This window comes from Anopheles merus, chromosome 2L (genome assembly GCF_017562075.2).
Source record: "Anopheles merus strain MAF chromosome 2L, AmerM5.1, whole genome shotgun sequence".
NCBI lineage: Eukaryota > Metazoa > Arthropoda > Insecta > Diptera > Culicidae > Anopheles > Anopheles merus.
Window position 1 is genome coordinate 24,343,913 of NC_054083.1, and position 27,759 is coordinate 24,371,671.

At 45.8% G+C, this 27,759-nt stretch overlaps 5 protein-coding genes across 10 annotated transcripts in view; 1 reads left to right on the plus strand and 4 right to left on the minus strand.

The window, feature by feature from the left end:
- Positions 1–10: 10 nt before the first annotated feature.
- LOC121591895 (collagenase-like) lies at positions 11–1,339 on the minus strand. The gene is made up of 3 exons (XM_041912952.1): positions 789–1,339; positions 325–721; positions 11–264 (listed from the first exon to the last, which is right to left on the minus strand). The coding sequence occupies exons 1-3, from the start codon at positions 1,097–1,099 to the stop codon at positions 85–87; spliced, it is 888 nt and encodes a 295-aa protein (XP_041768886.1). The 5' UTR covers positions 1,100–1,339; the 3' UTR covers positions 11–84.
- A 100-nt stretch (positions 1,340–1,439) lies between these two features.
- LOC121591894 (serine protease 1-like) lies at positions 1,440–2,719 on the minus strand. The gene is made up of 3 exons (XM_041912951.1): positions 2,344–2,719; positions 1,870–2,266; positions 1,440–1,784 (listed from the first exon to the last, which is right to left on the minus strand). The coding sequence occupies exons 1-3, from the start codon at positions 2,667–2,669 to the stop codon at positions 1,608–1,610; spliced, it is 900 nt and encodes a 299-aa protein (XP_041768885.1). The 5' UTR covers positions 2,670–2,719; the 3' UTR covers positions 1,440–1,607.
- A 313-nt stretch (positions 2,720–3,032) lies between these two features.
- Positions 3,033–4,092, minus strand: LOC121591897 (collagenase-like). The gene is made up of 3 exons (XM_041912954.1): positions 3,785–4,092; positions 3,307–3,715; positions 3,033–3,234 (listed from the first exon to the last, which is right to left on the minus strand). The coding sequence occupies exons 1-3, from the start codon at positions 4,021–4,023 to the stop codon at positions 3,055–3,057; spliced, it is 828 nt and encodes a 275-aa protein (XP_041768888.1). The 5' UTR covers positions 4,024–4,092; the 3' UTR covers positions 3,033–3,054.
- Positions 4,093–4,189: 97 nt separating this feature from the next.
- LOC121591898 (chymotrypsin-like) lies at positions 4,190–5,345 on the minus strand. The gene is made up of 3 exons (XM_041912955.1): positions 5,076–5,345; positions 4,607–5,003; positions 4,190–4,547 (listed from the first exon to the last, which is right to left on the minus strand). The coding sequence occupies exons 1-3, from the start codon at positions 5,303–5,305 to the stop codon at positions 4,368–4,370; spliced, it is 807 nt and encodes a 268-aa protein (XP_041768889.1). The 5' UTR covers positions 5,306–5,345; the 3' UTR covers positions 4,190–4,367.
- Positions 5,346–7,626: 2,281 nt separating this feature from the next.
- Positions 7,627–27,759, plus strand: part of LOC121593832 (prominin-like protein) — a 42,202-nt gene continuing 22,069 nt past the window's right edge. For 5 of the 6 annotated variants that reach the window (XM_041916544.1, XM_041916546.1, XM_041916540.1 and 2 more), the window contains exons 1-2: positions 7,627–8,500; positions 27,101–27,120. The gene's annotated coding sequence lies outside the window, so the exon portion shown is untranslated. The remainder of the gene's footprint in view (positions 8,501–27,100; positions 27,121–27,759) is intronic. The other variant, XM_041916541.1, reaches the window with a different exon arrangement.

The following is a 27,759-nucleotide window of genomic DNA, read 5'->3' on the forward strand; positions in this document are numbered from 1 at the left end:
AGGTGTATCGTATGATTGATAACAGGTGGGGACGCTTTATTTTGGTTGTAGCATTCATTACAAACGGCTGAACAAGAGAGTTTCTTACGGCTCTACAACGACGTCCGAGTTCTGCTGGATCCAGTCCAGATACTCCGTGATGCGCGTGTGCACCGATGGCCGGCCACGATCACACCCAAACAGGCCTGAGAAGTGGAACGAATGGATCCCAATCAGGAAGGTACGCCCACTTTCGGTTACCGTTACTGGACCACCTTCATCGCCCTGCGAATGGAAGCAAAAGTACAATAGTACCTAGAAATCTTACTACGCTCTATTACGTACATTGCACGGTCCTCCATTGTCCGTCGCGGTACAGATGTGCGTGCCACGGATGAACGTATGCGACAGTCCGCAGCGGAAGTTAGACGTCACCGCATCGGTGGCGAACTGCAGATTTATGATTGGGATCGGCTCATTGTCACGGCGTCCCGAGTTACCCCAGCCGGCGGTCGTCGCTGCCCAGCTGTTGAAGTCGTTGCCGATCTGGCTGCGGCGCGGCAATGCAATCGGCTGGATCGTGTCGCGAATCGGAGCCTCATGCGCAAGCGTTAGAATCGCAATATCGTCCCGGTTGAAGAACGAGCTGTAGTTCGGATGGGACAGTATGTTCGACACACCAATAAACTCCTCCACGCTCTTCATATCCGACGCACCGAGCAGCACGGTCAGGGTGTTGGAGCTGTAAAGCAAGAGTTAAAGAGCGAGCATAATAAGGTCTCTTTGCGCCTGCATTGACTTTTGCTTACCCCGAAATGCACACAGCGGCTGTGAGAACATGTCGACGCGAGATCAGCACACCGCTGCAGAAGCTGTGTGCCGAGGAGCCCGAGATTAGGACGCCCGCTGCCCACGGGAACTGCGTTGGAGAAGCAATCTGTCCGTCGGCAATGCGTGCGGAGCGGACCTCATCGTCCGTTAGCGGAGGCAGGCCTTGCTTGGCACGAATGGCGTCAGTTTGGTGCAGGCTACGAACCAGCGTCCAATCGATCGTACGAGGATCCACGCCGATCGCGTGCACTGTGCAGAACGCAGCGAGAAGTAGCGCTAGTAGCCTCATGATTGAAGCAATGCCGTTTGCTGAGAGATTGACACAGGAGACAACTGACCGACTGACATCCTGTCACGGCTCAATTTATGGCCATTTGACACGCAACGGATACGGGGGAGTGTTATCGATTTGATAGCGTCACCGTGATTGATAAGGTAGCTGCTGCGTAGCAGCTACTTGTTTTTGTCAGTAAAAAGCTTGGCTTCTGATAAGGTTTGGGAGTTTATCAAAGTATTTCGTTTAAGCTCTGTTCTAAGTTGCATGCAAGATTTTGACTACCTTCCCAAGATAACTAAAATTTTCAGGGCTCCTCAACCTAAGTTTACACAACACTTTTTTGCAAAATCGATACCTGTCCCAGCTCGAGCTCAATAGTACTTGTAGCCTATCGAGTTACGAGAGTACACTAACCTTTATTTCTCTATACAGTGACACTAACTTTTGTACATTGATACGCTCAGACCTTGATTGAGTCCAGCCAAAAAGCGGGGTAGTAAAATCGAGGCGAGCAGCTTCCTTACTGAATGGTCACATCGGTGTTGTCCTGGATCCAACCCAGATACTCCGTGATGCGCGTGTGCACTGCCGACCGGCCACGATCACATCCGAACAGCCCGGAGAAGTGGAACGAGTGAATGCCCACAAGGAACGTGCGGCCACTCTCGGTAACGGTCACTGGACCACCTTCATCGCCCTGCAAACACCAAAATAATTCAAGGTTTTAGTTGCATTGCAACTCGGCAAAAACTCGGCCCTCTTCTTACAAAAAAAAAACTCACATTGCACGGTCCGCCATTGTCGGTCGAGGTGCAGATGTGCGTATCGCGGATGAACGTGTGCGACAGTCCGCAGACAAAGTTCGAGTTGACGGAATCGACCACAAAGTGCAGATTTGGGATGGGGATGGGTTCGTTCTCGCGACGCCCCGTATTGCCCCAGCCGGCCGTCGTCGCCGCCCAGTTGTTGAAGTTGTTGCTCACATCGCTCCAGCGCGGCAGATCTATCGGCCGGATCGTGTTGCGGATCGGGGCCGGACTCGACAGCGTCAGGATCGCGATGTCATCCCGGTTGAAGAACGAGCTGTAGTTCGGATGGGACAGGATGTTCGACACACCGATGAACTCCTCGACGCGGGTCATGTCCGAAGCACCGAGCAGGATTGTCAGCGTGTTGGAGCTGCAAACGAGAGAGTCGCACAAACACTTTTCAATAATCACTTCAGCTCACGGTGGGTTCAAAATGTCACTGCTCACCCGGAAATGCACACGGCAGCGGTTAGGACGAAGCGTGGCGAAATCAGCACACCGCTGCAGAAGCTGTGCGAGGACGAGCCGGAGATGAGCACACCGACCGCCCACGGGAACTGGGTGGCGGTCGCGATCTGTCCCTCGGAGATGCGCGACGATCGTACCTGGTCGTCCGTTAGGGGCGCCAGGCCCTGCTTGGCACGGATGGCATCGGTTTGGTGGAGCGTACGCACCACCGACCAGTCGACCGATCGTGGATCGACCGGGGTGGAGGATACCTGCCCCAGCAGCAGGAGCAGCGCGGTGGCAGCTAGCACGGTGAACTTCTTCATGGTTACCTTCACGCAGGACGGGAGATAACTGGGCAAGGGATCGCTGCTGGGTGTTCGGTTTTATAGGGCGGCTGGTCTTATCGGGAGGCCGACCCCACGCAAGTGCGCAAGTCAGCGCAGGGAGTCTCGATAAGATAGAACATTGCAAATCTGTTTTGGGCTACTGTGGGGGTTTTATGGCAGGAGATTGGTGAGGATTGGCGTTAAGGTGTTGTGTTATATGTGCTTGGTGCATTTTGCGAGTCACTGGTACGCGCTTTGGTTGAGTAAAAGACCTGAACGTTCAGAAGAGTTCTTTCGGATTTCCTTTTCCTGAAGAAAGAACACTCCAAAGCTTTTGAAGTTTCATAAAAAATGCATCTGTATACTTCAAACTCAAGTATATTTAAGGTCTAATCACTACATCTGTGTTCGCTTGGATCCAGTCGAGATACTCCGTCAGGCGCGTATGTACCGACGATCGTCCACGATCGCATCCGAACAGCCCGTCGTAGTGGAAGGAGTGCACACCGATCAGGAACCTGTCGCCACCTTCCGTCACCCAAACTGGGCCACCTTCATCACCCTGGTAAGAGCAAAAACAGGACCAAAAGTAGCATTTAACCCTATCTCGCAAACCTCCAGCAGTTGGACTTACATTGCACGGGCCTCCGTTGTCGGTGGAGCTGCAGATATTCCCATCGCGGATGAAGCTGTGCGAAATGCCGCAGACAAAGTTCGACACAACCGACCCGGTGGCGAACTGCAGCTGCTGCAGCGGTATCGGTTCGTTGTCCCGATTACCCGTGTTGCCCCAACCGGCGACTGTGGCGGACCAATCGTTGAACGTGAAGGCGGTATGGTAACGACGTGGCAGATTGACCACCTGCACGTTCGGCGTCAGATCGGCGTCGCGGGATAGCTGCAGAAGTGCAATGTCGTCCCGGTTGAGTAGCGCACTGTAGCCCGGGTGGATGATAATGTGCGACGGGATGTTGAGCACCGGGATGATCTGCTCGATGCGCGTCATGTCGGATGCGCCCAGCAGAACGGTGAATGTGTTGGTGCTGTCAGTGTAAGTTGGAAATCAAGCATTAGTGCAAGGGGAACTGTATTGTTGTTTGTTTGTCCCTTACCCAACGATACAGGCCGCTGCAGTAAGCACAAAGCGACGTGAAATTAGCGCTCCAGCACAGAAGCTACGCTCGTTGGTTCCGGAGATGAGAATTCCCGCCATGAAGGGGAACTGGGTCGGTCCAGCCGCCTGTCCATTGCTGATGCGCGACGAAGGACCACGCAGCTCGATGGCCAGCGTACAAGACGCAAGCACAATCAGCAAACCTACGGCGCCATACGAAAGGCAGTGCTTTGCCATGATGAATCGCGATCGTTCGTTCGTTCGGAATGCACAAACTCAACTGAAGCTCCTTGTGTGAACTTCACAGCCTAGTTGAGTGGGATTTTCCCAAACAAAATTGAAGTTGTCATCATGTACCTCATTCGTGATCGGTCGTAAATTAGGAGATTGTAAGCGATGTGCGCAAATTGTTTGCTACTTTCATTCGATTTATTACCCCCCACGTACCGGATAAGATAAAGGATTAGGCCCTGCCAATGACGTACGTAGGTCGTAAGCCCTCCCCACCTCCCACGTAGACAATTCTAGGCCACAGTATCGCCGAGGTTTTGGGGGGGGGGGGGGTCTTAAATCCACCCCAATCACGGCCTGATTACCGCGTCCGAGTTGGCTTCAATCCAGCTCAGATAGCTGCTGAGACGCACATGTACGGCGGACCGGCCACGATCGCACCCGAACAGTCCGCTGTAGTGGAACGAATGCATACCGATAACGATCGGTTGGCCTGCCTCCGTTATCGTTACCGGGCCTCCGTCATCACCCTGCAAGGACATGCGCGTTCAGGTTGCTTGCTACATCTCAAAACTATACTTCTACTTACATTGCAAGGACCTCCGATGTCGCCCGAGGTACAGATATGATCATCCCGGATAAAGTTGTGCGAAATGCCGCACACCGTGTTGCTGATGACAGGCGTCCGGATGGATTGCAGATTTGGCGTTGGGATTGGCTCATTATCCCGGTTGCCCGTATTGCCCCAGCCGCTGATCGTCGTACCAAAGCCGTTGAACGTGTTGCCCATGTGGGACCAGCGGGGAAGGTTCGCCACCTGGATGTACTCGTTCAGCGGTGTGTCACGGTCCATCGTCAGGATGGCCAGATCGTCCCGGTTGAACAGGGAGCTGTAGTTGGGATGAATTAGTATGTTCGCAACACCGATGAACTGCTGGATGCGGGTCATATCCGATGCACCGAGTAGTACGGTCAGCGTCGGCCGGCTGAAATAGAGTCGAAGACGTAGAAAGAATGAACTGTGTGTTAGATGAGGTATCAAACGACGCCAGACTTACTTGGACACACAGCTTGCGGTGGTGAGAACGTGACGGGGAGAAATCAAAATACCAGCACAGAACGAATGGGAAGACGAGCCGGATATGAGTATGCCGACGATGAACGGAACGGCCCGTGGATCGGTCAGCTCACCACCGCTGATACGGGCGTTGGGACGCGCATCGGACACGGTGCTGATGGCCATCGCACCACCGGCAACGAACGCGCACAGCACTAGCAACTTGAACATGGTCGGTATAGTGTTGATCGAGCACTGAGAGGAAGCTTGCCCTCAACGGATCTCACATCGGTGGTAAGGTAAGGTTATCCGTGCGTTTGGTGATAAGGCGATGTTAACTTATCGAATGATAAGATGGTGTAGACGGCAATCGGGGGTGTATTTTAAGCAGGATTATTTGGACACACAATTCAGTGTGATTTAGTTCACGACCTGGATGCATTTCAATTTGTTGCATTTAATACGCAGCGTGTTATTCAAGTTCTTCTATCTATTTTTTGCCAGATAGACACAAGGGATTTTGACAGCTATGGATGTGAATTTATTAACCAGCGATGAGAGATCTGAACATAGAAAATACTAAAATTTCAAACTTTGTCTCTAACAACAGGTTGATCAATCTTCAATCGCAAGATAATCAAAAGTTTAATCTTCAATGTTTATGTACGTAGATAGCCAAGTCCATGCCAGCGAAGGCAGTTGGGTCTAGTACGCCTGAGATAAGAGGTCATCTCAGCTTGATGTTTTATGCATGAGAGATAAAGATAAAATTCAATGTATTTTACCCTGCATGTTGTGAAGTCGAGATACTCGAATTTTAATTTCGATAGTTCATATGTCAAAACGGTAAAATTTTCCTCGACAGTTGTCAAATGTAAAAACATGTTAAAATGCTAAAAATATTAAATTGCTGAATAGATGGAAATAACGGATTTTTTTTCGCACTGTTTTGTATTAAATAAGTAATTAAGTATACAAACAATCAAAAGAAGTATTTATCAAATAACTTACGCGAGAATGTGAAACGCGCGAATGTCTCTGGAGCGAAATTATTCGCGTAACTCGTGACAAGACTGTAAAGGATAAACTTAAGTGAAAGGGAACCTACATTATTGTTACCGTTTTGGAATCCCAATCCTCTAAATCCACAATTGCTTAGGCTTGCAGGGTTTCACAGGAATAAGGTACTTTTGGCATTACATGAGCGTTTTTGATATAAGTCGACCAAGCTCTTTTCTCCTATTTAATTTCTTAACGAGTCCTCGCTACGGGGGGACGGTTCATATGAGGTTAAAACTCATGACGGGCATGTCATAAAGTAGCACGCGTAGACGACTGTAGTACGGCACAGGAAAACTATGTATCATACAACTTTTGTAAAGGCGTAGGAGAAGTTGAGCAGGATTCGGCGATTCCGAATTGAGTAGGAAGCTGCTCAAGCCAAGCGATTGTTCATGAAGAAGACTATTACAGGAGATCAGGTGGTGAAATACATAGGATATTAACATACCACCACTTGATATACGGGTTCTCGAAATAGCAGAAGTCGGTATGACAATTACCATTTTCAATGTCCATGTAATATAAATGGTTTTGAAGTATTTTACCAAACGAACGGTTACATACAATAATTGAACAGTGATTAATGAAAAAAAATGAATGAATTATTCCATCATTTAACTTGCTTTTATAGTATTGTTCCTTGATAGCAAGAGTCTCTTTATCATTTCTTTAGACAGGTCCGGTCTATATTTGTTCTTGTTTGAACATGATTTTTGGATTGGTCCCTTGGTGCTTTTCATGCAAGAATAACCTACGTCGTTAGGAATTGTTGTTCGGCAAAAGATAGCCGATTCTTGTTTAATTGTTGACACACATTTCTATTGGTAGGGCGCAAACGAATCTAAAAACAGGCGAGCGTTTTGGAGTCTGTTTGAATCAGAATTAATCCACCTTTGGACATGTTGGGCTGTCCTTTCAATCTTTTATCTTGTGAGGTACAGTCGGAACTCAATAATTGAACGCATTTGGCTTTCATTTTGGTTGGCTGCTCGATAAATAATGGAAAGTTCAACATAAAATCATTCCATTTGCATGGAAAACGAAAACTAATCAATATAGAAGAATCTTATAACCTGTTTAGGTAAATTCCTATGATTTCGTACGGTAAAACGTGTCCAAAAAGCATAAATTGTACAGTTCCATAGGCAGGCAATCGAAGTCTAATCAATGAATTCTGTCTGTATTTAACATGTCGCTAAAATAACGTTACGAAATATTACGAAAATGTTTAGCCAGAATGTCATTAATTCGTTTAGTTAACGGTCAAATTAAAACTGCACGAAAACATCATACAAACTGCTCGAACACAGGGAACTGTCAGGAAAGAGACAGCTCTATTTCGGTCTAAGGCTGACTCTTTTCCTCTGTCGTCGTTTCCATGGGAGTGAAAATAAAAATACCACTGAGAGAATTGCTCTCTCTCTCTCTCTCATACGCTCTCGCTCTCCCGCACCGTTCTTGCACTCTCGTGCACCGAAAAATGGTTATTTACTCTCGCGCAGTCACAGCGGACGGACGTGCGTGTGCGGTACGTAGTCCGTGTGTTCGCTCCGAATGTTTTGGCGTTAGAAAAGCCACACCAAAAAGCCAACAGTGAGGAGGTAATGCAAAGAAGCTGAAACGATCCAGCGCAGCAATAGAACAGCGTGCGGTGGCGCCGGCCAAAGCGGTGTGCATTTCAAATAGGGAAAGAAAAAGGAATCGTGCTGCTTTTTTCCCCGTGCACTGCGACGCAGAGTAGTGTGCCCGGTGAGGGGGAGTCGCCGCCCCGGTTGTGTCTGTGATTGCTGTGTGAAGGATAGTGCAGTGTGCGTTATTTAACAGTTTGGTGATTTGGGCGATTAGCGAAAATCATTGGTGCGATAACGCCCCGTGCGTGTGTGTGTGCGTCTGCAAAGTGTCCAGCGAAGTGTGTGGGGGTAGTGTGGCAGGGCTGGTTGGCAGGGGTGGTATCGTGGGCGGTGTATGTGCGTTTGTTGAGTGGTTTAATTGGCGTTCTGTGTGCGGCCACAGTGGTGCACACTCACACACCAACACAGAAGGTGAGCAGAGTTGAATGAAAAGTGCATCGAATCAGTGCAGAAAAGTCTGCTCGGTGAATATGTGAAGTGCGTTTTCCTTCCGAGCCATTTCTTCGCTGGAAGAGGCCCGTATTCCGTTCTTGTGGGCTTCTTTGTTTAGGGTGTGCAGAGCAGAAGGAGTGCGAAAGAGAAGGAGTGTTGGTGTGTGAAACGAGAGCAAGCGAGCGAGAGCGAACGCGCAGACACACGCACACCGCAGGAGAGCAAGAGCACGAGCGAGAGAAGAAAATAAAAAGGAGAAGAAGAAGGCAGAAAAACAACATCAACAGCAGCCAACGACCGCGTGAGTTCTATTTATTTTTTTCCTGCTTTTTTGAGTCCAATCTAGGAATAAGATGAATACTAGATCGCTTTTCGCGCTCTGTTCGCGCACACAACGGGGGCTTTCCTTTCCCGCCGTTGTGGTGTTGTTTTCTCAGTGCAGTTTGCATACACACTCGAACACACACACACGCACACATACGCACGCACAGGCACAACATGCGCATTTGACGGGTGACACACACTGTGCGTGGTGCATGCGGGCATCGACGTTCTTGCTTTCCTTTGAGTTGCTGTCCGCTTCTACCCATACAAGCATACACACTTTTGCGGCAGCAGCAGCAGCATATACATACATACATCTATGCTTGGCAGGCAGACAGGGCAGCATAATAGATCTCGCGCATGAAACCGGTTTCCGTTCGGAATGGGAAAGCATATAGCAAACAAAAACAACCTCACCGCCGGAGTACATGTCGTCGACGGTGCGCCCTGTTCTTGAAGACAAGGCACCGTTGTGGGGGTTTTTCTCTAAAAGTGAAACATTATAGAAAAAGAGATAGTTCATAAATTGATTCTCAGTCTTTTTTGTACTTCTTCCTGTGACCTCATTTTTTGGGGCATTGCCGAAGATAATGATGTTCAGAATTTTTTTTTCCAAGCATTGGTGGCTCATTGTTATTTATTGCTTAGTAAAAAAATACATTTCAGGTCATTTTCGTCAAGAATTTTAGAAGTTGTGAAAGGTAGTTGCAAAATTTACATGTAAAAATGTAGGTTAACCAAAGTAAATGAAATAAAATATAACAAAATAAAATAAAATAAATTTCTATGTTGTTGTATATTTAGCTCTCTTTTTTATCTGTCTAATAAATTTTTTTATTATATCTTTTATTGTTTATAGGTTATAAAAGGTCATTTTTAAACATTTTTGTCAAATATTTATGATAGTATTTAATTGTTTTTTTTTATTACACCTCTTTTTTAATATATTTGTTTCTGCATGTTTGTGCCTTAAATTATCTTCAACTATGTCGGTAGCGAATGGAATTTGATAGTAAAATGAGAATTCCATGTTATAGAATTTCTTACATTAATAATAGTCAGTTGAAATTTGAAAAATATTACAAATCTTGATAAGGTTAAACAAACGTTTGACAACACGAACTTCTCGGGTTTGAATAGAAACTCTTGAGTTAAACGATTGAGTGTCAGTATGTATTTTAGCAGCTAGTTTTGCATTGTAAGCCGGTAAAAGTTACAGAAAGGAAGGCTGGTATAGCTTGAAGTGTTCCGACAGGGTTCCAACTATCCTTTTACTGAATACTGTTGGATCGATCGTATTATGATCGTGCATGGTGCACAATAATAAGATATTAGAAACTTAACAAAAAAACTTATGACAATTTTATGACTGTGTTTCTGGAACACTCAAGATATCCATAAAAAAATTCTTTTCAATCGCTGCCCTCCCATTATTGATTGTGTAAATCGGTGACGTTTGATGTCGATCAGAGCGCTTGAATTTTACTGAACAGCAAATGGCACACTTTGAAGATTCGCGAGAAACCGCTGAAGAACTTTGCAGTGTCATAAACTGATCCAACAAATTCGGAACCCCTCCACGCACCGGCGATTGCGCATTGTCGATGACGGGCAATCGTCACCTACCTTCCCCCGTGGTTCAAAGCAAATTTTGCCTTCCGCGTGTGTTTCCGTCGTACGGCAAATAGAATAACAAAAATAACGACGCACCAAAACCTTGAACCTTGAAGTAAAAAATAAAAAATAGAGAACACAAACCAACCCCCTTTGCGTTCTTGATGCATCATCATACAGCTCATCGCGTATTAATTGGTTTCAAATTTACGATTTTATTACGCTAGCCGAGTGTGCGTGTGTGTTGCCGGTTGTAGTTCAATAAACTGACCCCAACCGCTCCAAAAGCAGGAAGTAGCGGCTGAAGGTCTTCCCCCGCTTCCCCATTTTCCAACGAAGTTTTTTTTTTTTGTATTTTTGGAGCTTCACCACCATGCGTTAGTGTCGGCCGGAAAATCAAAGTTCTTTTGTTTGATTGGTTTCGTTCTTTGGATGCTCTCTTTTTCCACTGTCGTAAAGCGACGATGGCCTACATTGAACGATAGTGACGATGATGGTAACGGGTAGAGCCTTGGTTGCCTCCTTCGAGCCGGAAGTATAAATTACAGATTACATCTTGGCAGAAGCGCAGCACACCGGCTGCCGGCTTGGATTATTATTGCGATTCGATTGGGATTAATTAGTGCTGGGGGGTTTGAAGATTTGTAACACAATCGTGTTCAGTTCATTTACTGCCAGCCGCAGTGGAGGAAAAGTATTGATCCATGATTTCTAATGAAGCATTCCATTTTGTATGCATCATTTAGAAAAAAAGCGTTCCTTCTCCATGCGTTCATAACGGCCAAATGGTTCTGCCTGTGCCAGGCGTGAAATCTTATGGCATTCTGACACAACACCTTCCCAGTGATATCGAAATGCTTCGGTGTGAAAACGTGTTCATCCCTTCAAAAATGCAAACGTAGACACATCGTGTGTGTTTGTTGCCTTTTTTTCTTCTTAATTTTGAATTTACCTTCAGTGGTGAACGAAGAAATGTTAAGAGTAAAAACAAAACCCTTAAAAATGAAGGATGAAGCGTGCAGATAGTGGAATTGGATCGGTAACACGTTTGGTGTGAGGTTTCATATAATCAACAAGTTTGTTTTATGGGTAAAAAAGGAAGGCTTTTAAACGAAGGGAAAATGTGTTGAAAGGTTTCATTAGTGGTGATATTTTTTACACCAAAAAAGGCAAAAAGTGATCAAAATATTAGTGGAAGGATTTAAAAAAGTGGAAAAACTCGTAGAGAATGATTTTGAGTTTCAGCTTAAGTCATTGACACACAATAATTTATATGTAGTCAAGAAACTGCTTGCCTTATGTGCCGTAAGTTCTTACATTCATTGTCGAAGCGAACTCCCAAAAAACCAACCCACGTCCCCGAAGAAGGTCACGCAATGTTAAAGTCCATGAAAATATTAAACCTGATAGTGGGCAAAAAAAGGGTTACACGTTTCAAATTCCAGATAAGTCCCGCTGGAATGATTTGCCTTGTGTCGAACGAAATTGTGCACCCGGGGCAGCGCACAAACAAAGGACACTAGAATGAAGAATTTTATGGCAGCACAAACCACCTACCCAACGACCCCCAAATGTGGTGGTGACCTCGTTTTCGAAGCTCTGTCCATTCTGTTGTTACTGGTGGCGAGATGAACGAAATGGTAGGGAGAATGTCTCGAAGGTCGTCTCGAAGGTACTTTTCGGCTACACTTTGATGAAAGAAAATGCACGTGAAATGTGCTGAAAATTAAGCTGGTAGGGCAGAAATGGAACGTCTAGGAGTAAGTAGAAGTTTTGGATCCTGGTCATGGCACCACAGCACACTTTTGTTACATATTGGTATAGACTCGGGCAAATTTGTACAATCCAACCCGTTGTGGCAGAATGATCTTCAAAACGTGTTGAGCACACATTAACATGTCAATCACACCAATGTGTCAGCTTTACAACATCTTTAAGACGTATTATGCACCTCAAAACAGACGTGGCGAGACGTCATTCATTTCCCGTTTTTTTGGCGATTATTATCCATCGCGATCCGATGATCATTTCCATCGGATTAAATCAACACACACGCCGGTGGATGCCCCTCCAACCTGTCGTACATTTTCGACGCTCACGTGAACCGGAAAAGCTATTACCTCCCCTTTCCCTCCCTTCCTCCTCCAATCGTCATCATCCCCGGTCAGTCTAACATTACACCCCGCATTCACGCCCGATACGATATGATCATCTGCAACGAAGCGGAAACTGCTCGGCTGGCCGTGTTGGAGGTTATGTTGTGCCATTGTTTGTCTAATGGTGGTGCCGTTTCAAATACACACTTACCCGAACTGTGTTGTCCCCTGCTTCTAGAATGGAGTGTAACAGTGGGGAAGAGAGGAGTGGGGAGACATACTCATTTCGAAAGGTTGATTTAGAACTACTTCTGGGTCGGGGCTGGTTTGGGAGGTGCCAGTGTTTCGAAAGCGGTGCAATTCGTGTCCGCTGCCCAGCATGTTGTTTGGTGTGCGCGGCTGCCCGGTGACAGAAGGGAAGGGAATGAAGAGGGAAACACTTTCCGGGTTTGGTTCGGGTATGTTTTGAAAATTTCGTTCTTTTCCGGGCTTTGTGAACGTGGCCGCGAGATATAGACTGTGGGGCAGTTGTTGTCGTCATCGTCATCGTGTGCGATAAGCGTGTGCCGACCGATGCGCACAAGTGGGTAGGGAAATTGTAAATAACATCACACACATACGCACACACACACAACAAACCTTGTCTGTGAACACTTCCTGTGGCTTGGTAGGACGGAATGGGTTGAACAACGGAGATGCACCACGGTTCTCGGTGCGCAGAGTTGCACTATTTGTCATCACAAACAAAAAAACGACCAACCTTTTTTGCTTACAAGTGTAAAGGTATACCGTCTGTTTCGTGGCCAGTTGCTTGCCGGCATGCTGTGCATGGGGAAAGGTATTGTTTTGAGAAGTTTTTTGTTTTGTTTGATGTGCCCATGCAAAGTTTTTGCACTGCGAGGAAATGCGGGGGACAACAACACTTTTAGTTGTTTGGCAAACATTTCGAGCACGGGTTTGCATTTTAATGCTGCTGCTTCAGGTTGGTGGTAGCGCAGTAGTGCCTGTTGTCACAGTGATAACATGTTTGCCGGAAGAAGGCACCGTTTGAATGTGTAACGAGCGTGGCAATGAGGCGTGCGTGGGATAAATAATTTAACGCAAACGTTGTCGAAATAATTGTTCACCGGTTTTTGCTTTGCCGCGATATGGAGAAAACAAAATACTTTTGCAAATTAACTTTTATTATTAGCGAGAAAAGAACGCCTCAGTTGATAGTGCTAATGATGTGTTATATATAATGGAATTAAAAGCTCACAGCCTCGATGCTGTATAATGGTGCCGTGGTAACGTCAGTGCGCTCTCGTGCTAAAGGTCGTGAGATCAAATCTCGTCTGGATTGGATTGAATTTTCCTTAGCAAACATTTTTCATTAGCAACAACGGACTACTACAAAAACTTGGCTTTTCCTATGCCCAATAAGCACGATAAATGAAAACATGTCAGTTTTTTTTTGTTTATGCTCAACGTTTTCCACTGAAGGCCATAGTTAGTTAGCACTGAAGGCTGTTAGTTTTAAAGGATAATTGCCCCGTCAGTGTGCGGGGTTTTTTTTTCGCTTATCTAAATGAGCCGTTTGCACACACAAAGAGAGAACGCACGCAACTAATAGGCCGTGCACGCATCAAGAATCGCACGGTACTAGGATTCAGCTGGAGTCAGTTTTTTGTTGTTGTTTTCGGTGCCAGACCATCCATCAATTAGTGCCATTAGCATAAAACCGTTGTTTCGGGTTGTGCTCATGTCTGGTGGGCTTGTCTGCTTTTTTGTGTGAGGTGGTTTTTGTACATTTTAGCTCATTTTTATGTTTCGATGAACTTGGAGGGCAGGCTTGTATGTGTGTTCGGCCATGTCCGCCAACATGAAGGTAGACTTGCCCCCGTGTACGCTTACGCTGCTATGCATTAATTTGTCCATCTGATGGACTGAAGCTGGCCAGTGGCTCCGGTCGTTTGCTGCCTCGGGTTGACCATGGCATTGGCGGGAATGGTCATTTTCATGCCAAACATGCTTTTTATATGGGGGGGGGCCGTACATATTGTTACCGGTTTCGTGGTGGAAAAACTGGTACCGAAAACGGTGAAACTGTGAAGGACACACTGTTTCCATCGTCTTCCGGAGGTTAAATTCCGGTTTTGTTTTGGAGTTTTGGGGTTTACCTACATGCTGCTTATGAATCACGGGAGTTTGAGAGGGGTTTTTTCAGTGTTTTCTTTATGATTATGCGAAACTCAACGTCATCTTAAACATCTTTAAAATCTAAAAAAAAAACTAATTCCATTATGCTGGGAATTGTTCACGAGATTTCCGAACTTCCAGCTTACGGCCAATCTAATCCCTCAGAACTGCTTCATGCAGTCGCTGCCGTGTCATCATATGCGCTCATAACTCTTACGAGATGCGATGACGCTTAGCACAGGAACAGGTTTTCTTCGCCATCTAACCTACAGCATCCATGGTCCCGGTTTTCTAGCGGGCGACACGTATACAGATAAAAAAGATACTTCCATCGACCAACGTGGGGACCATGCCATAGGATAGAGAGAGAGTCATCGTGAAGGCATGTTTCTAGTGTCGGGAGGGAGAAAAGTGTGCCAACTAGCAGCTGAAAAGGTGTGTGCACCTTTTTTTTTTTTTGCTCGATGGGAAAGCCACACTCATTCTTCCGGAGAGCTATCTTTACTCCGGGAAAGATGCCGCCATCTTGTCCACACTCGACACTAATCGCTCGGGCCACTTGTGGAGGGGGAGGGGAATTGTGGGCTGAGCTGAACACTTCAAACTTCTTGCCACTGCTTTGCATTTTGGAAAGTGTGTCAGAAAAACGCTGCCCGAGAGGAGCAGGCGAAGAAGGTAGAAAGGGCTCAGTCGACGTTTCGGGGTTGCCCATCGGTTCTCGAGCACGAACTGCTGCATACAAAACAACACACACACACACACGTACACCAGGGGCGCTTCTCTTCAATCCAACGACAACTCAAAGGGCTGTCATCGATGGCTTCCGCCTCGAAGACAAGACAATGCTTCTTCGATGGTTCTGACGATGCTTTCGATCGAACGAAATAAAATGCATCGGAATTGGGATGGGCCATATAGTGCATGGAGAGGGCGTCTAGTCCTTCCCAGACTACAAAGGCAGACGAAACGTGTCAACTGCACAGCAAACAAAAACTAGCAGCGCTCCCAGGGCATTGAACGTCCAGACGCTCGTCCTGGCGCATGATGGTGTCGCCCTGCGCTCATTTAACTTTCCGACCACGTGCCTGAGGTTGCTTTCCTCTTTTCTGCGGTGTGTTCGGTTGCAGTTTTTGTGCCGTTTGTTTTTGCAACGAAAAAGGGCATCGATGACGACCCCCGTACAGCGTGGGGAATAGAGGAGAGTAAAGTAACGTGTAGGATGTCAGAGCAGCAGCAAGACGGTGCCGTTAGCGATGATTAACGTAACTGTTCTTCAACCTGTTCTGCGCTCTGGCCGTCGCTGTTGTGAGTCAACCTCCCCGGGAGACACCATCTTCTAAGCGAAAGACATGTCTTTTACCGTAAATCTCCCCCTAGTTCTTGCGGTGGTGACTCATCGGCGTTGTTGTGGTGGCCAAAATAGACGCATTGACCGAATTTCACGCACCGATTTGAGCATTTTGATGATGCATGCATGCGGCGAGCAACTGCGCCGTGCAAAAAAAAACCCATTTGATGCATCTCTGTGTGCATCAAACTCAAAGGGTCGATGGGCCCTGTCTGTTTGACTGTGTTGACATGGTCTCGTTTTTGTGTGTGTGTGTGTGTGTGTGTGTGTGTGTGTGTGTGTGTGTGTGTGTGTGTGTGTGTGTGTGTGTGTGTGTGTGTTTCGTACCTTCGTGCAGATTTTTTGCCCCCCATTTTGTTGGGCCTATCGTAGTTTAAAACCCTTCCTCGACTCTTCTTTTGCCCGCGTGTGTGGGTTCATAAATTCTGCTTTTTTCTCCCACTTTGGGGAGCTCTCTCAAAGCCACCCTATTCTGAAATGGAGCAGCGTGCGGTGGATCGCGTGTTACAACCCGATATAAGATGACTCCTTCATACCGAAAGTGCGCCCTGAAATAGCGTCTATATGAACCGAGGGGAGGGCGGTTGGGGATAATTTAAAAGTGCGCCCTCGGTAGAACGCGAAACCAAGCCGACAGGGCCGATGTGGGCCATCACACCAGTGAGGGTGGGGATGATGCGAGGCACTTGTTTGGCCAATATCAAAATGGGCGACAGGGCTTCACGTTCCACTGTGGGGATGAGGAGGGAAAAAAATGGGAGACCAGCGCGAGTTTGATGTGCTGTGGGAAGCGGAAGGAGAAGCGGGCAAATACAAAATGGGTCTAATTTTACTGTGCTGCTGCTGCTGCTGCTGCTGTTACTCCCCTCTTCCGATGGCGCAGACATTACTTTGTGGAGTGTAGTTGTTGGTGGAAGAGCGTGAACGCGGGACGCTTTATAAATGATGATGATGGTGGTGACCGGTCATTTACCCTTTTTTGAAATTACATGTTCGCCCTGTTAGTGGCAAAGGGTGCTCCGGTTTTAGTGGTTCTGGAAGGAAATACAATGAGGGTTACAAAATATACCAAAAAAAGGTGTAAATTGATTTAGCGTGTCAATTAAATCTTTGCATAGAATGCCCTATCCTTTTTGTATTAAAAAGGTATAACAGTTACCTTCATAAGTGGGGCAAACGTGCCAATGGTTGATGAAGAGCACTAAAATACCCTCTTTATATGATATTGAGTTATGCATCCTGAAGGGACATATTCTCTAGCCGTTTCCAATGTGTTTTAAACTACCTTGTAACTAGTTCTAGAAGAGCTAGTCCTAAATTCTTTGAGTTGTAAACATTGTATTTTCCATTTTTTTGTCTAATTATTGCCCTTATGCGTTACAGATTTTTTCATTTATTGGTTGTAGCTATAATTCCAACACAAAGGGTTGATTTATGTATGAATCCATCACGATATTTTTGCTCACCGCTACAAGCGTAGCCTTTTGTTTAATTTCGTTTCAATGTGTATTTTGTAATATGTTTTATTTATATTAATAAAGACAAAAGCCTAAGAAACACTTAGACCTACAATAAAAATAAGCTAATATAAATTGACTAATTGTGCCTTTTTTTAAATAATGCTTTTGTAATCAATAATTAAATAAAAAAATCATAAATAAATCAACTATATTTTTTAAAGAGTTGGGCGCTCTATTCCTTTTCGAACACTTAAAAATAAAATAACTATATTCACACCAATACAAACTGCCACACCATTAGTAAATGGTAATCTATTGCAAAAAGCATTCGAGCAACTCCATTCATTCTTTCTTTCCACAATGCTTTGTCTTTTCGTGTTGTTGTCCCCATGCACGGAAACCTTCCTGTCCTAGCACACGCGGCCTAAGGTAGATAATAGACAAATCTAACTACGGCCTAACAGTTGGAACAAAAGTGCATGGTAACAACAATGCAAGCAGGTTGTGGCGGGGCACACACATGCTGCGAACGTGTCGCCCCACGGCCTCAGCGAGTTGCCAGGGGGTACTGGTGGAAAGCTGGAAGCTTTAAAAGAGATTAAATGAAGCCTGGCACCGATTGTGTAAGTCTGTGTGTGTGTGTACGAGGTTGTGATTCGAACGGAACTAGCTAACTGACTAACGAGTAGTAGTAGTAGTAATAGGAGGGAGGGGAATCATGTAAATTCTATTGTACCTTGGTTCATCGCACGCCAAAGAATCGTGCTCAGAAGGCTGACCAAACACTATGAAGATGGTAACGGTAGGGTTGGGTGGTTAGGAGAAAGACAAGAGTCGTGTATGAGTGTGTTTGTAGTTAAAATCTTCGTTGAATGCGGATATTTAGCTTTACTTTGTCCGCAGCACACGTGGACCGGTGTAACGAAGAGAAAAACGCAATGTTCTGTTCCGTTAAACATTGAATAGAAATAAAAGTAGAATAAAAAAAATGGGTTTAATAGTAGCTAACTTTTCAAGTAGCACGTCCTTGGACTTAATCCATCTAGTGGAGGCTACATAGAATGTAATAACGTCAGAATCGCTTTATGCTGCAGGCTGGAAAGGTTTCTAGGATTAACACACAGTTTAAGAGTGAAGCAGCAAACGGTTCCCACAAAGAAACCTTTTGTATTGTTGTGTCTATAAAAAACTGTAACAATCGGGAAGTAGATGAGAGAAGCAGACATATGTTACAGTATATTATGCGATCGAGACACTTGGATACCATTATCAGCTGCCAGAGAATGAACTGACCATGAACAGGGACATGACATGTTGTGAAAATCATTCCGATAAAACGCTGCCTGCAACCCCAAAACACCCTTCAAAAAGGTTGACCATACATTTGTCAAATTTTGGATAAGCTCTTTTTTGCGATCGATTCCATCGCGTAACTTTCTGCACAAAGTTCGCATATGCTTTTTTTCTGCCGCACAATATAAAACGTGTTTCGCATTGATAATACAGCATCCGAGCGACATCATCGGTTTTTCTTATCTCACTCATCGCCACTGCTTTTTACCCCCTTTTCCAAATTGCTTGCTTTTGGTATGTTTTGGGTGGAAAGTTTGCGGGAGAAAGGAAATAAAAATCGATCGAAATTATTAGCTCATCGCAGAGAAAAGCAAAAACCAAAAAATAAAAGGAATAAAGCATCGGATACTGGTGCAAACGGTGAAGTGTTTGTTATTTAACGCAGTACGCAGTATCTCTCACACATTTATTGACCCCGGTATTCTTCGGGCCAGAGTCAGTGTATTATCCTGCTCTCGGTCCCAACGGACAGCCCGTTGACAGAATTGTGTCAGTCGGAAAGCTTTGTTTTTTCCACTGGAAAATCGCACACGGGAAAAATCGATTTTGCGTTGCAAGAGACAGAGAGAGATAGACAGCGAAACCAATTTTTGGTTGAACCGTAACTCCTCATCTATAGTTTCGACGGGTCCTCTTCGTTAGATATGACGCCCCTGAGCGTGCGGATGATCATCGACTGCGGATGGGAAACGAGAACGCACCATTTTTAGAATGAGGGGACGTGCCCCGATGGTCAGCAGCGGTTTTAGTGGTGGTAGTAAATTTATTGCTGCTTTTATTCATGAGTGGTGCTGCTGCAGTGCTCTACTCTCCTCTGGTCAGTTGGCGCCTTTTGGAGCAAACTTTGCCGCTCGTCGAATGCAGTGCTGGCAAAGTGCATCACCCAATCTGTAGCTGGTACACGGGTGGGTGTTGCCAACTTCCAACTGTGGTGTATCGGCATCTAGAGACTTTTTTTGTTGATTGTTGATGGAACACAGTTTAAAAAGATCGTGTCGATGCAAAGCGTGGAGCAGTTGAGTCGTTAGAGTTCGAGTCGTGGCAATGGGTTGTGACGTGGCCCGTTAGAACCACCACGTCTTGTGCGGTTCGTGTTTGTCCAACCGTAGCATAACGGAATCGACATCAATTGACATTAAGTTGTTAGTTGTGATGGTGGTGTGGAGACTAACCGGAGAAGCAAAGAGCAGAACCAGACGGACGACGCTCGGGTTAGTGGTGGGCAGTAGCGGCAAGTTAGAGTGTGTGCGTTAGTGCTTTAATTAAATTCTCCCTCTCCCGCCGCGCTGTTTAACTGGTTTTGGAAGCCATGAACGTTACTTTATTTCCACCCGGATCGCTTGTTATATCACATATCACATACCTGGAAGAAATAGAAACTAGCACCTTGCGGCTGGCGTGTATCTGTGTGTTCTATGGGCAGTTTTATGTTGAAAGCTCCCCATGAAAATAAAAAAAGCTGTAAAAAAGTATATTCATGTGCTTATTACTGTTATGAATATTATTGCTAAACTTCCATTGAAACTTCTTCTCCAAAAAAGGCGATGCAAAGACCTTTCACACTACTTTCTTCTCCTGTCATGCAGCCAAGACCTTTGTTGGTTGTAATTTCATTCTTCTCCTCTCGGGTTTTATTTGTCCAAATTCTGCACTCTTGAAGTTAATTGCATGTGAAAATATTTACCCTGCCTGAAGGCCGCCGGCATGGAAAGAATATGCAAATCCAGCGCCTTCAAACTTCATTTGTAGCGTCCTCTACTGCCCAGCCCAACCGTCTACTACAGTGCCTCAACACAGTTTTTCGGTTGAGCGAAAGCAAGCGCCTTCACACCAAGCGTTTTACCTCCATCTTGACACGAAGGCATTGCGTTCCGTTTCGAAGCTAGCGCCAGAAAGCGCAAGTGAGAAAAACGCGGCAACGACGATCATCTCACGGCGATGGTGCATCCCATCCATTCACAACCTCCACTCCCAATACCCCCCCCCCCCCCCTTCCGAACCGATGGCAAACGTTGCATTTAGCTTTAATTATAAATTCACCCGTTTCCGGTGCTCCAATTTTGCACAGCACAAAACCGAAGTCTTTTGTGTGCCAAAGTGAGCATAACGAACGTAAATAATATTAGCGAAGCCGTCGACTCTCGGCAGGAAGGTCCGATGGGCCGCAATGGTTGGAAAATTTACTTCTCACCTTCTTCTTCGCTACCTTTCCGTGGAGCGTGTCTGGAAAACTCGCTCGTCATGCAACGATAAGGTTTTGCAACAAACGCAAACAAAGAGCGGGAGAGATAGGTCGTTTGCGCGATCGTGTGATATGGCTGGTGTGGGTGTGGGTGGTCGTTGATGGTAGATCGAACCAGCTGGCCGGACTGTAATGCCACCTGAGAATGCGCGTTTGATTCATCGTCAAGGCGTATGCAAACTTGCCCTGTATGAAGGAGAAGGTGTTGGTGCCACGGTTCGTTGGCTGTAATTGAATGCAAAGCTCAATTACCGCCAGGCACACGGAAAGCGAGAAAAGGAAGTGCTTTTTAGGGAGGAATGAAAAAAAACAGAACTGCACTGGCAATAAGGGGTAGAGGAAACGTAAAGGTATCTTTACTTCGGTGTGTTTGTTAGGCAAATTATAAGATTCCAGCAGTGGGCATTTCCGAGCGCGCGAGATATGTTGTATTTTTGGGGGGAGGGGTTGGATGCCCACCATCGTCCAATGTGATGTAATGGAAAATTGGCAATACTTGTGCATTGGAGCACTGTGGAAAGAGGATGATCGGTGGTGTTATGTGCGCTCAAACAAAACACTCAACCTGTGGTCCCGCAAGCGTAGTGGGCAGAGGGAAGAAGACTGAATTGTTGATTGATTATGTTGTACCTATTGTAACACTTAATTCGACTGACGTAAGAGTTAGATATGCTGCAGACGTGGAGAAAACGTTGACGTTCCTTGTATAATTGTGTTGATACTTACACAGACTCCAAAACTTCCTTTAGTATGTTCGGAAAAAAGCCTTTGGCCAGCATAAATTTCGGGTATTGAACTCATATCACCTGTTTACTTATACATTTGGGCGCTGCGCTTTGACAATGCAGCTAAGAGTCTCACTCGTGAGTCGGTGGAAATTAAGCAATATAAACATGGACGTTAGCGATACGATCTCCAAAAAAGACATCAACTACAACGGCATAAAGGCGACTTCAAAGGGCTCTACATTGTTGCTTGAGTAAAAAATCTAGCTTTGTATAAGAATTAAGACCTATCCAAACTGTGCAACCGTGCTGTTGTCTTTTTGTCTGGGAATTTGCCTTACGAACTGCTTTCGTGATACCATTTTTTTTTGGTACCAGACCCACGAAACTTGTACCACCGGTGAGAATCAACCTTCTCCCGCTTACAGCTCCCTTCTCATTAGCGCATTTTGATAGCCGTTTGTTTCTTGATCGAGCATCGTGTTGAGTCATACCCTGTAATGGATCATATGGCGCAATTCCGCCGGCACAAGGCGCATGGGTAAAGTCTGTTGCTCTCGTTGGTCGTTGGTATTTGGACGACGATCTTAGACAGAGGCCACCGAGAGGTGTATCTGTAGGTGGTGCTCAACAGTGTAACGCTGCGTTGCGAACGGCTCGGCAACAAGCCGGCAAGGTTGTGGTTTGTGGAGTTGTACAGCAAAAAAGAAACAGAAAGCGGCTCTCCACGACCACGCGGTGATGAGGAGAGGGGTTAAGTTCGCCAACGGAAATCGTCGGAGCCAAAAGCAACCCGCACTGGTTGACCTTGGGCGTAAAGCTCAGAGGTGTTCGGTGTACCGACTTACTAGGGGTGGAGAGCATTACGGCCTTTTGCTGGTCCATCGGTAGCGGTGATCTTCTGTTGGTAATTTCCCGTCTTTTTTTTCTCTACCCTCAAAACGCTTCTGCCCTCCAATGGTGAAGGCTCATTCAGCTAATCGTTTATGTTGCAGCGAACCTTCCATGCGAACATTAGGAGCAACAAATTGACGGTGCGCGGTTGCATTAAATTGCTGGGTAAGTGTGTGCCGTGGCCGTGCGCTATATTTGCATGTCGTGCTGGGTGGCACATAAATTTGTCGAAATTAATCCCAAATGAGCTGTTGATGTTGTGGTCGTCTTATGGATTAGTCGCTTAGCAAATTTGCGCGAATGAATAATTGATTCATAGCGCAACCTCAAACGTAAGCTCAAGAAAGTGAAGGCTTGGGAAGGTAGGTTGGTGTGGTACTGTATTTAATCGTCCCTTTACCACACACTCACCTGAAGGTCAGCCAGTGGAGTGTTTTTGTTTCATTTATGTACGTCCAGAGCACGATTTCCATTTCTAATTTGGAAACTTTCTCCAATAACGTCACTATGAGCCTTGTCCCTTTCACTGTAAGATGTTCATTTGCATTTTGAGCGGGCGCCCTCTGTGTTGTTTGTTTGGTCTAAAGCAGCATAAATAACCCAAATGCCGCAGCTACCTTGGCAAGAGGTAGGCGGGAATGAAGATAATCCAAAACAAAAGGACCCACAGGGACGGGATTTTCGTCCCTTTGTTGTCGGTAATCCTTTTTGAAATCAGTTGGGACTTTGAGTTGCACTGAGGAGGTACATAATTTGATGAACAGCATGTGATGATCATAAGATGATTCATAAACCTCTGTTCGGGTGTACGAGATCGCTCACGCACACTTTCATTACCTCTGCTTAGCATACAAGAGGTTTCCTGCCCTTCTCTGCAGCAAGGAAGCATGTTCAATGTTGATCACATGTTTGGGCCCTGGCCGCAGCGGGTAAAACCCGTACGCACATGTTTACACACAGACCGACCCGCCGACATGTTTGAGAGTGTGTTTACGTGAAGGAAGAAGCTTCGGGACCTAAAGTGTGTTGTGGTAGATAATGAACAAGCACCCGATCTCTGCGTGGGTCCCGGCGTACTCTCGCTCACCCTGTTGCTGCATGCTTGCGGGGAAGATAATGAACTTTAAAATTTGATTGTTTAACCCCGGAAAAAGTACCTCTGTTTAACTCGGTTTTTTTTCTTGCTTCACCTTCGTCCAGACTCCGGCAGGCTGGTTAGCGTGGTCAGCCCGTTAATCTAAACAAATCGTTTAATTTTAATAGCTCCGGGATGGGTCCGAAATCAGAGCCCTTTTTCGGGTGCGTATTTAACACAAACAAATGGTGCTTAATTTCAAGCTTACATTAACCGACCATTGCGTGTTTTTGGAGTGCTTGTATTATGCCTTCTGGGTCAATGTTGGTCTGCCCTGATGATTGAAGAAGATAACATTTTAATTTACAATAAAACAGATTAAACTGTGACAGGATTAAAACCGACGCTTGTGGAAAAGCAAATTTTTTCCAAACCAACAAAGTACGTAAGTAACGTAAGCCGTCCGATGGATCGATTTTCACATTTGCCGCAGTAATCTCCCAAATGTTTGCATGCCATTCCAGTTATATGCCATCAATATTGCAAACCCCATACAAACCGCGTGACGTCAACGTGTAACTTGATTGTGTTCGTGCGTTTGTGTGCACTTCTCGGTATCGATTTGTGTCACACAGTAGCTGTCTAAATTTGTTTCATCAAATATTTTCTATCAGTTTTTTGTTGTTGTTGCCGACGACCGTTCACCATGGTACACGCACGTACGAGGCAGCGTTCCAACACGATTAGCAAACACAACGACAAGAGTGATAAAAGCCCCTGTCAATCAGATAGATGAGGCTCCAGCAGGCGAAATCCTTGAGGCTTATCAAACACGGGCAGGATCATCCCATCGGTTTACGGTTGAGTGGGAGTTTCCGGTGCCAAGGGAATGCGATCTTTGTACATAAATGGCCCGGATTAATCGTGTTTTAAAAGTGTTGTGTTCTGTATGCCTCAATCCTGATGAGCTGACCTTGAAGAAATTGGTTTGTTTGGGAGTATTGGGAAGTAATCTACCTATGTTATCCCGGATGTTAAGGAGACAAGGTTGGCCTATATGGCCTACATATCTCTCAGTCTCAGTCATAGACATTGATTGATTTTTATAACAAAATCCTTGTTGTTTCTCAGATAGGAGAATTCCATCATTGAACGGTGCTTATCGCTCTTATCAATGCTATTACGATTTATTTCAATGGGGGAGTGCTTTAAGATAGCTAGAACACACAATCCATTTAAGCCTCTATTCCAAGAAAAAAGTCCTTTCTCGTCATTGAGAATTGGAAAAGTAATAAGCATTAGAAGAATTATCGCTGCATTCTGTGTACCGATCTGTAAATAGAAGTTCCTGTTTTCCAGCAGTGTGTTTGAAGACCACAATGCACTGTGTGTGCGTTGTAAACCTTTCAAACATTTGCCAGTTAATTGCTTTGCGGTCGCCTAAGCTCACACACTGGAACAGTGTAAGAGCCTATACGGTCCACATAATCATCTGAAGGGGAGTGTATTTCCTTCGACCTTCTTATCAGCAACACTTGTATTCGATTGTTTGCCATTCTGCTGTTTAGACGCTCAAGATTTGTTTCCCTGGCGTAAAGAGACGACCCAGTCCAATTCATAGAAAGTGTAGAAAACACCTTTCCATCTTTGGATCTTTCGGAAGTGTTAAGCGAAAACGCCAGGCAAATTGGCCCTCATCAGTCGCGCTACACCGTTTTTCTTGTCTTCTTCCATGTGTGGCGCACTTTGGCTCGTAGTGTGGAACACCTTCCCGTAACTGATCGGAACAGTGGAGTCTGTGGATGCTAAGTAAACCTCTGCGCGGTACCTGTATGTGGAAGAAGTGCAGAGCGTGAACGCTCCAAGGTTTAATTTTCCCGTGTAATAAAGCTGAAAATCGGATCCTATTTACGTAGTCCTAAGGCAGGAGGGAAAGACTAGCTACAGGGAGGAGAGAGGAGTCGGTGTCGAATCTCCGTGATTCCGTCCACGGTGCGTAAATTGCGATGATGATGCGTTTATCAGCAATTTCCTGTATCTGTGCCGTTTGGAGTGGAGAAGTAGGGGAGCACACGAACACACAAACTGTCGGATGGGTCTATCGGTGCCAGTCGTGACACATAGAGGGTCGTCACTTTTTTCGAGACGTTGTAATGCGAGGTCACTGCTGCCTGATGGCTTAGAGAGAGAGTGAGCAAACACACACCTTCGGGATGTTTTGGATTTGGAGCAGCTGGACGGCGGCCCTTTGGTAGAGCTTGCCATCTTTTGCAGCAGCTGTTTAATCTGATCAGTAGCTCCAGAGCGTCGCTCGTGTCGCTGCAGAAGAGCTAGAAGCTAATAAAAATAGGAACAGCAGTAGAGAGTAGGGGGAGAGTAATCAATGAAGCAATCATTTCATTCCACCGTCTAGCGGAGCGTGTTGAAGATGCGTCGTTGCGCGTAGTTCAACAAATCGCTCTACTTCGTGTTACTGTTCACCTCCAATGGTAACGGCGGCACTTGAGTGGTTCCAGTGGAAGCGGCTAGGAAACCGGAGGCGAAAGATTCTTCTTCGCTTGGACGGTTCCGAACTCCCACTCGACCGGCACTTTGCATTACCATGAGTTGGTAAGACCGGGGAAGTGTGAGGCTGATTAAATTTACACAAACTCTGAAGAATGCGCGGCATGTGGTAAATATGTGAATGCAAATATGTACACGGTGCGTCCTCTCGCTCAACAATCCATAGGAAAATCTCTGGACGAGATAGTGAAGAATGTGTAGATAAGATTTTCATGGTAATGGGTAAGAAATTTTTCTAGCTGGACAACACCAACGGAAAACAGATTCCACTCTGCTGGGATGAAAGTGCAAATGTGTCAAGAAACTAGGGTAGTACTCTCCTGTACACTACGCCTTCCGATCGTGGGAAGATATTCGAAACCGTCACAATCTGGAGCTGAGAAAGTGTAACTAACTTGAAGGTGAAGTTGAATTGTCTTCGCACTCCCGAGTTGGGTCGGCTGACCTAAAATACACGGACCCCCCCTCTCATTATCGTCTCCGTTGTAGGGCGGCTCTTTTTTTGATTGGTTAGGCACTAGCTGGTCTGGTGGTGGTCGACATTAACGTCGACGCTGAATTGCTGAGTGGAAAGTTGTCGCTGCTACCTACCACCGTGTGCTGTGCCGTTTGTTGCATTTGCAATTCGTGTGAACTTTGCGGCTACCGTTCAAAACCCGATGTCGTCGTCGTCGTGACAAATCAAGACCCTGGTGGTGGTGAAGTGAGTAGATTGGTAGCAAAATGAATGGATTTTGTTGTTTTGACAACAAGTGCTTGTAGTTGTTACATGACTGTCTAGCTTATTGAATTGGAATTTTGAATACCTTCATAGGCCCTCGGGTGTCTGATATGTTTGCATTTATTACATTGAAAACAAGTGTTGCCGTTGCAATAATCCTTTTGCACGATACCGCGTGAGAACGACAACTGAACATAATCGATATAGCTTAGTTTGCAGTTCAATGTTTAAATACAATTTAAATCAAACGTCATCAGCCATTGCTAGTACTGAATTAATAATGTTTATTTTCTTTTCTTCCTTTAGGCTTGAACCCATTGGACAAGGTGTGTATGATTGCGAAAACTGACACAGTATTCTCTATGAGATTCTGGGATGCATCATGGTAAAGTCCATAAACAAAATCCTCTTTCAAGCATCGTCAAACTCGCGAATTTCTCTTCGTCATCATTAGCAGCAGAGTAAATGCATTTCGCGCCTTCGTCATCAAGCGCCGCGCGATTTCGTCATCTAGCGGGGCACCATTTCCAAACTGGTCGTGGGTCGTGGTGGGAATTTGCATTTTGGTGAAGCAGAAAAGCGCAAAACACAGGCCACGACTAACCAAACCGACGCCCGCGAGGTTGTAACGTGAGCTCTTCTCCCCGTTTGACTTCAGCCAGCTCGCCACACAAGTTTAACCGCCAACTTCTGGTTCTGGTTTTCGTATGTTTCGTGTGTTGGTTGTTGGTGAAACCTTGCAAGCGATTACCTAAGCGGGAGAAATGCAGTGTGCGCCAAAGCTGCTGGTGTGCAGTGATATACTATCCGCACACGAGAGGTCACTAGGTCAGAGCGCTGAGGGCTTTGGAGTTCCCGGCGGTGCTGGGGTTTCAGTTTAAACCCAATTTCCCAAGCTGATGCCGGGGGAGCTTATAGTAAGAGCTTTGCTGGAAATCATACTCTGCTCTGGAATTCAGTTATTG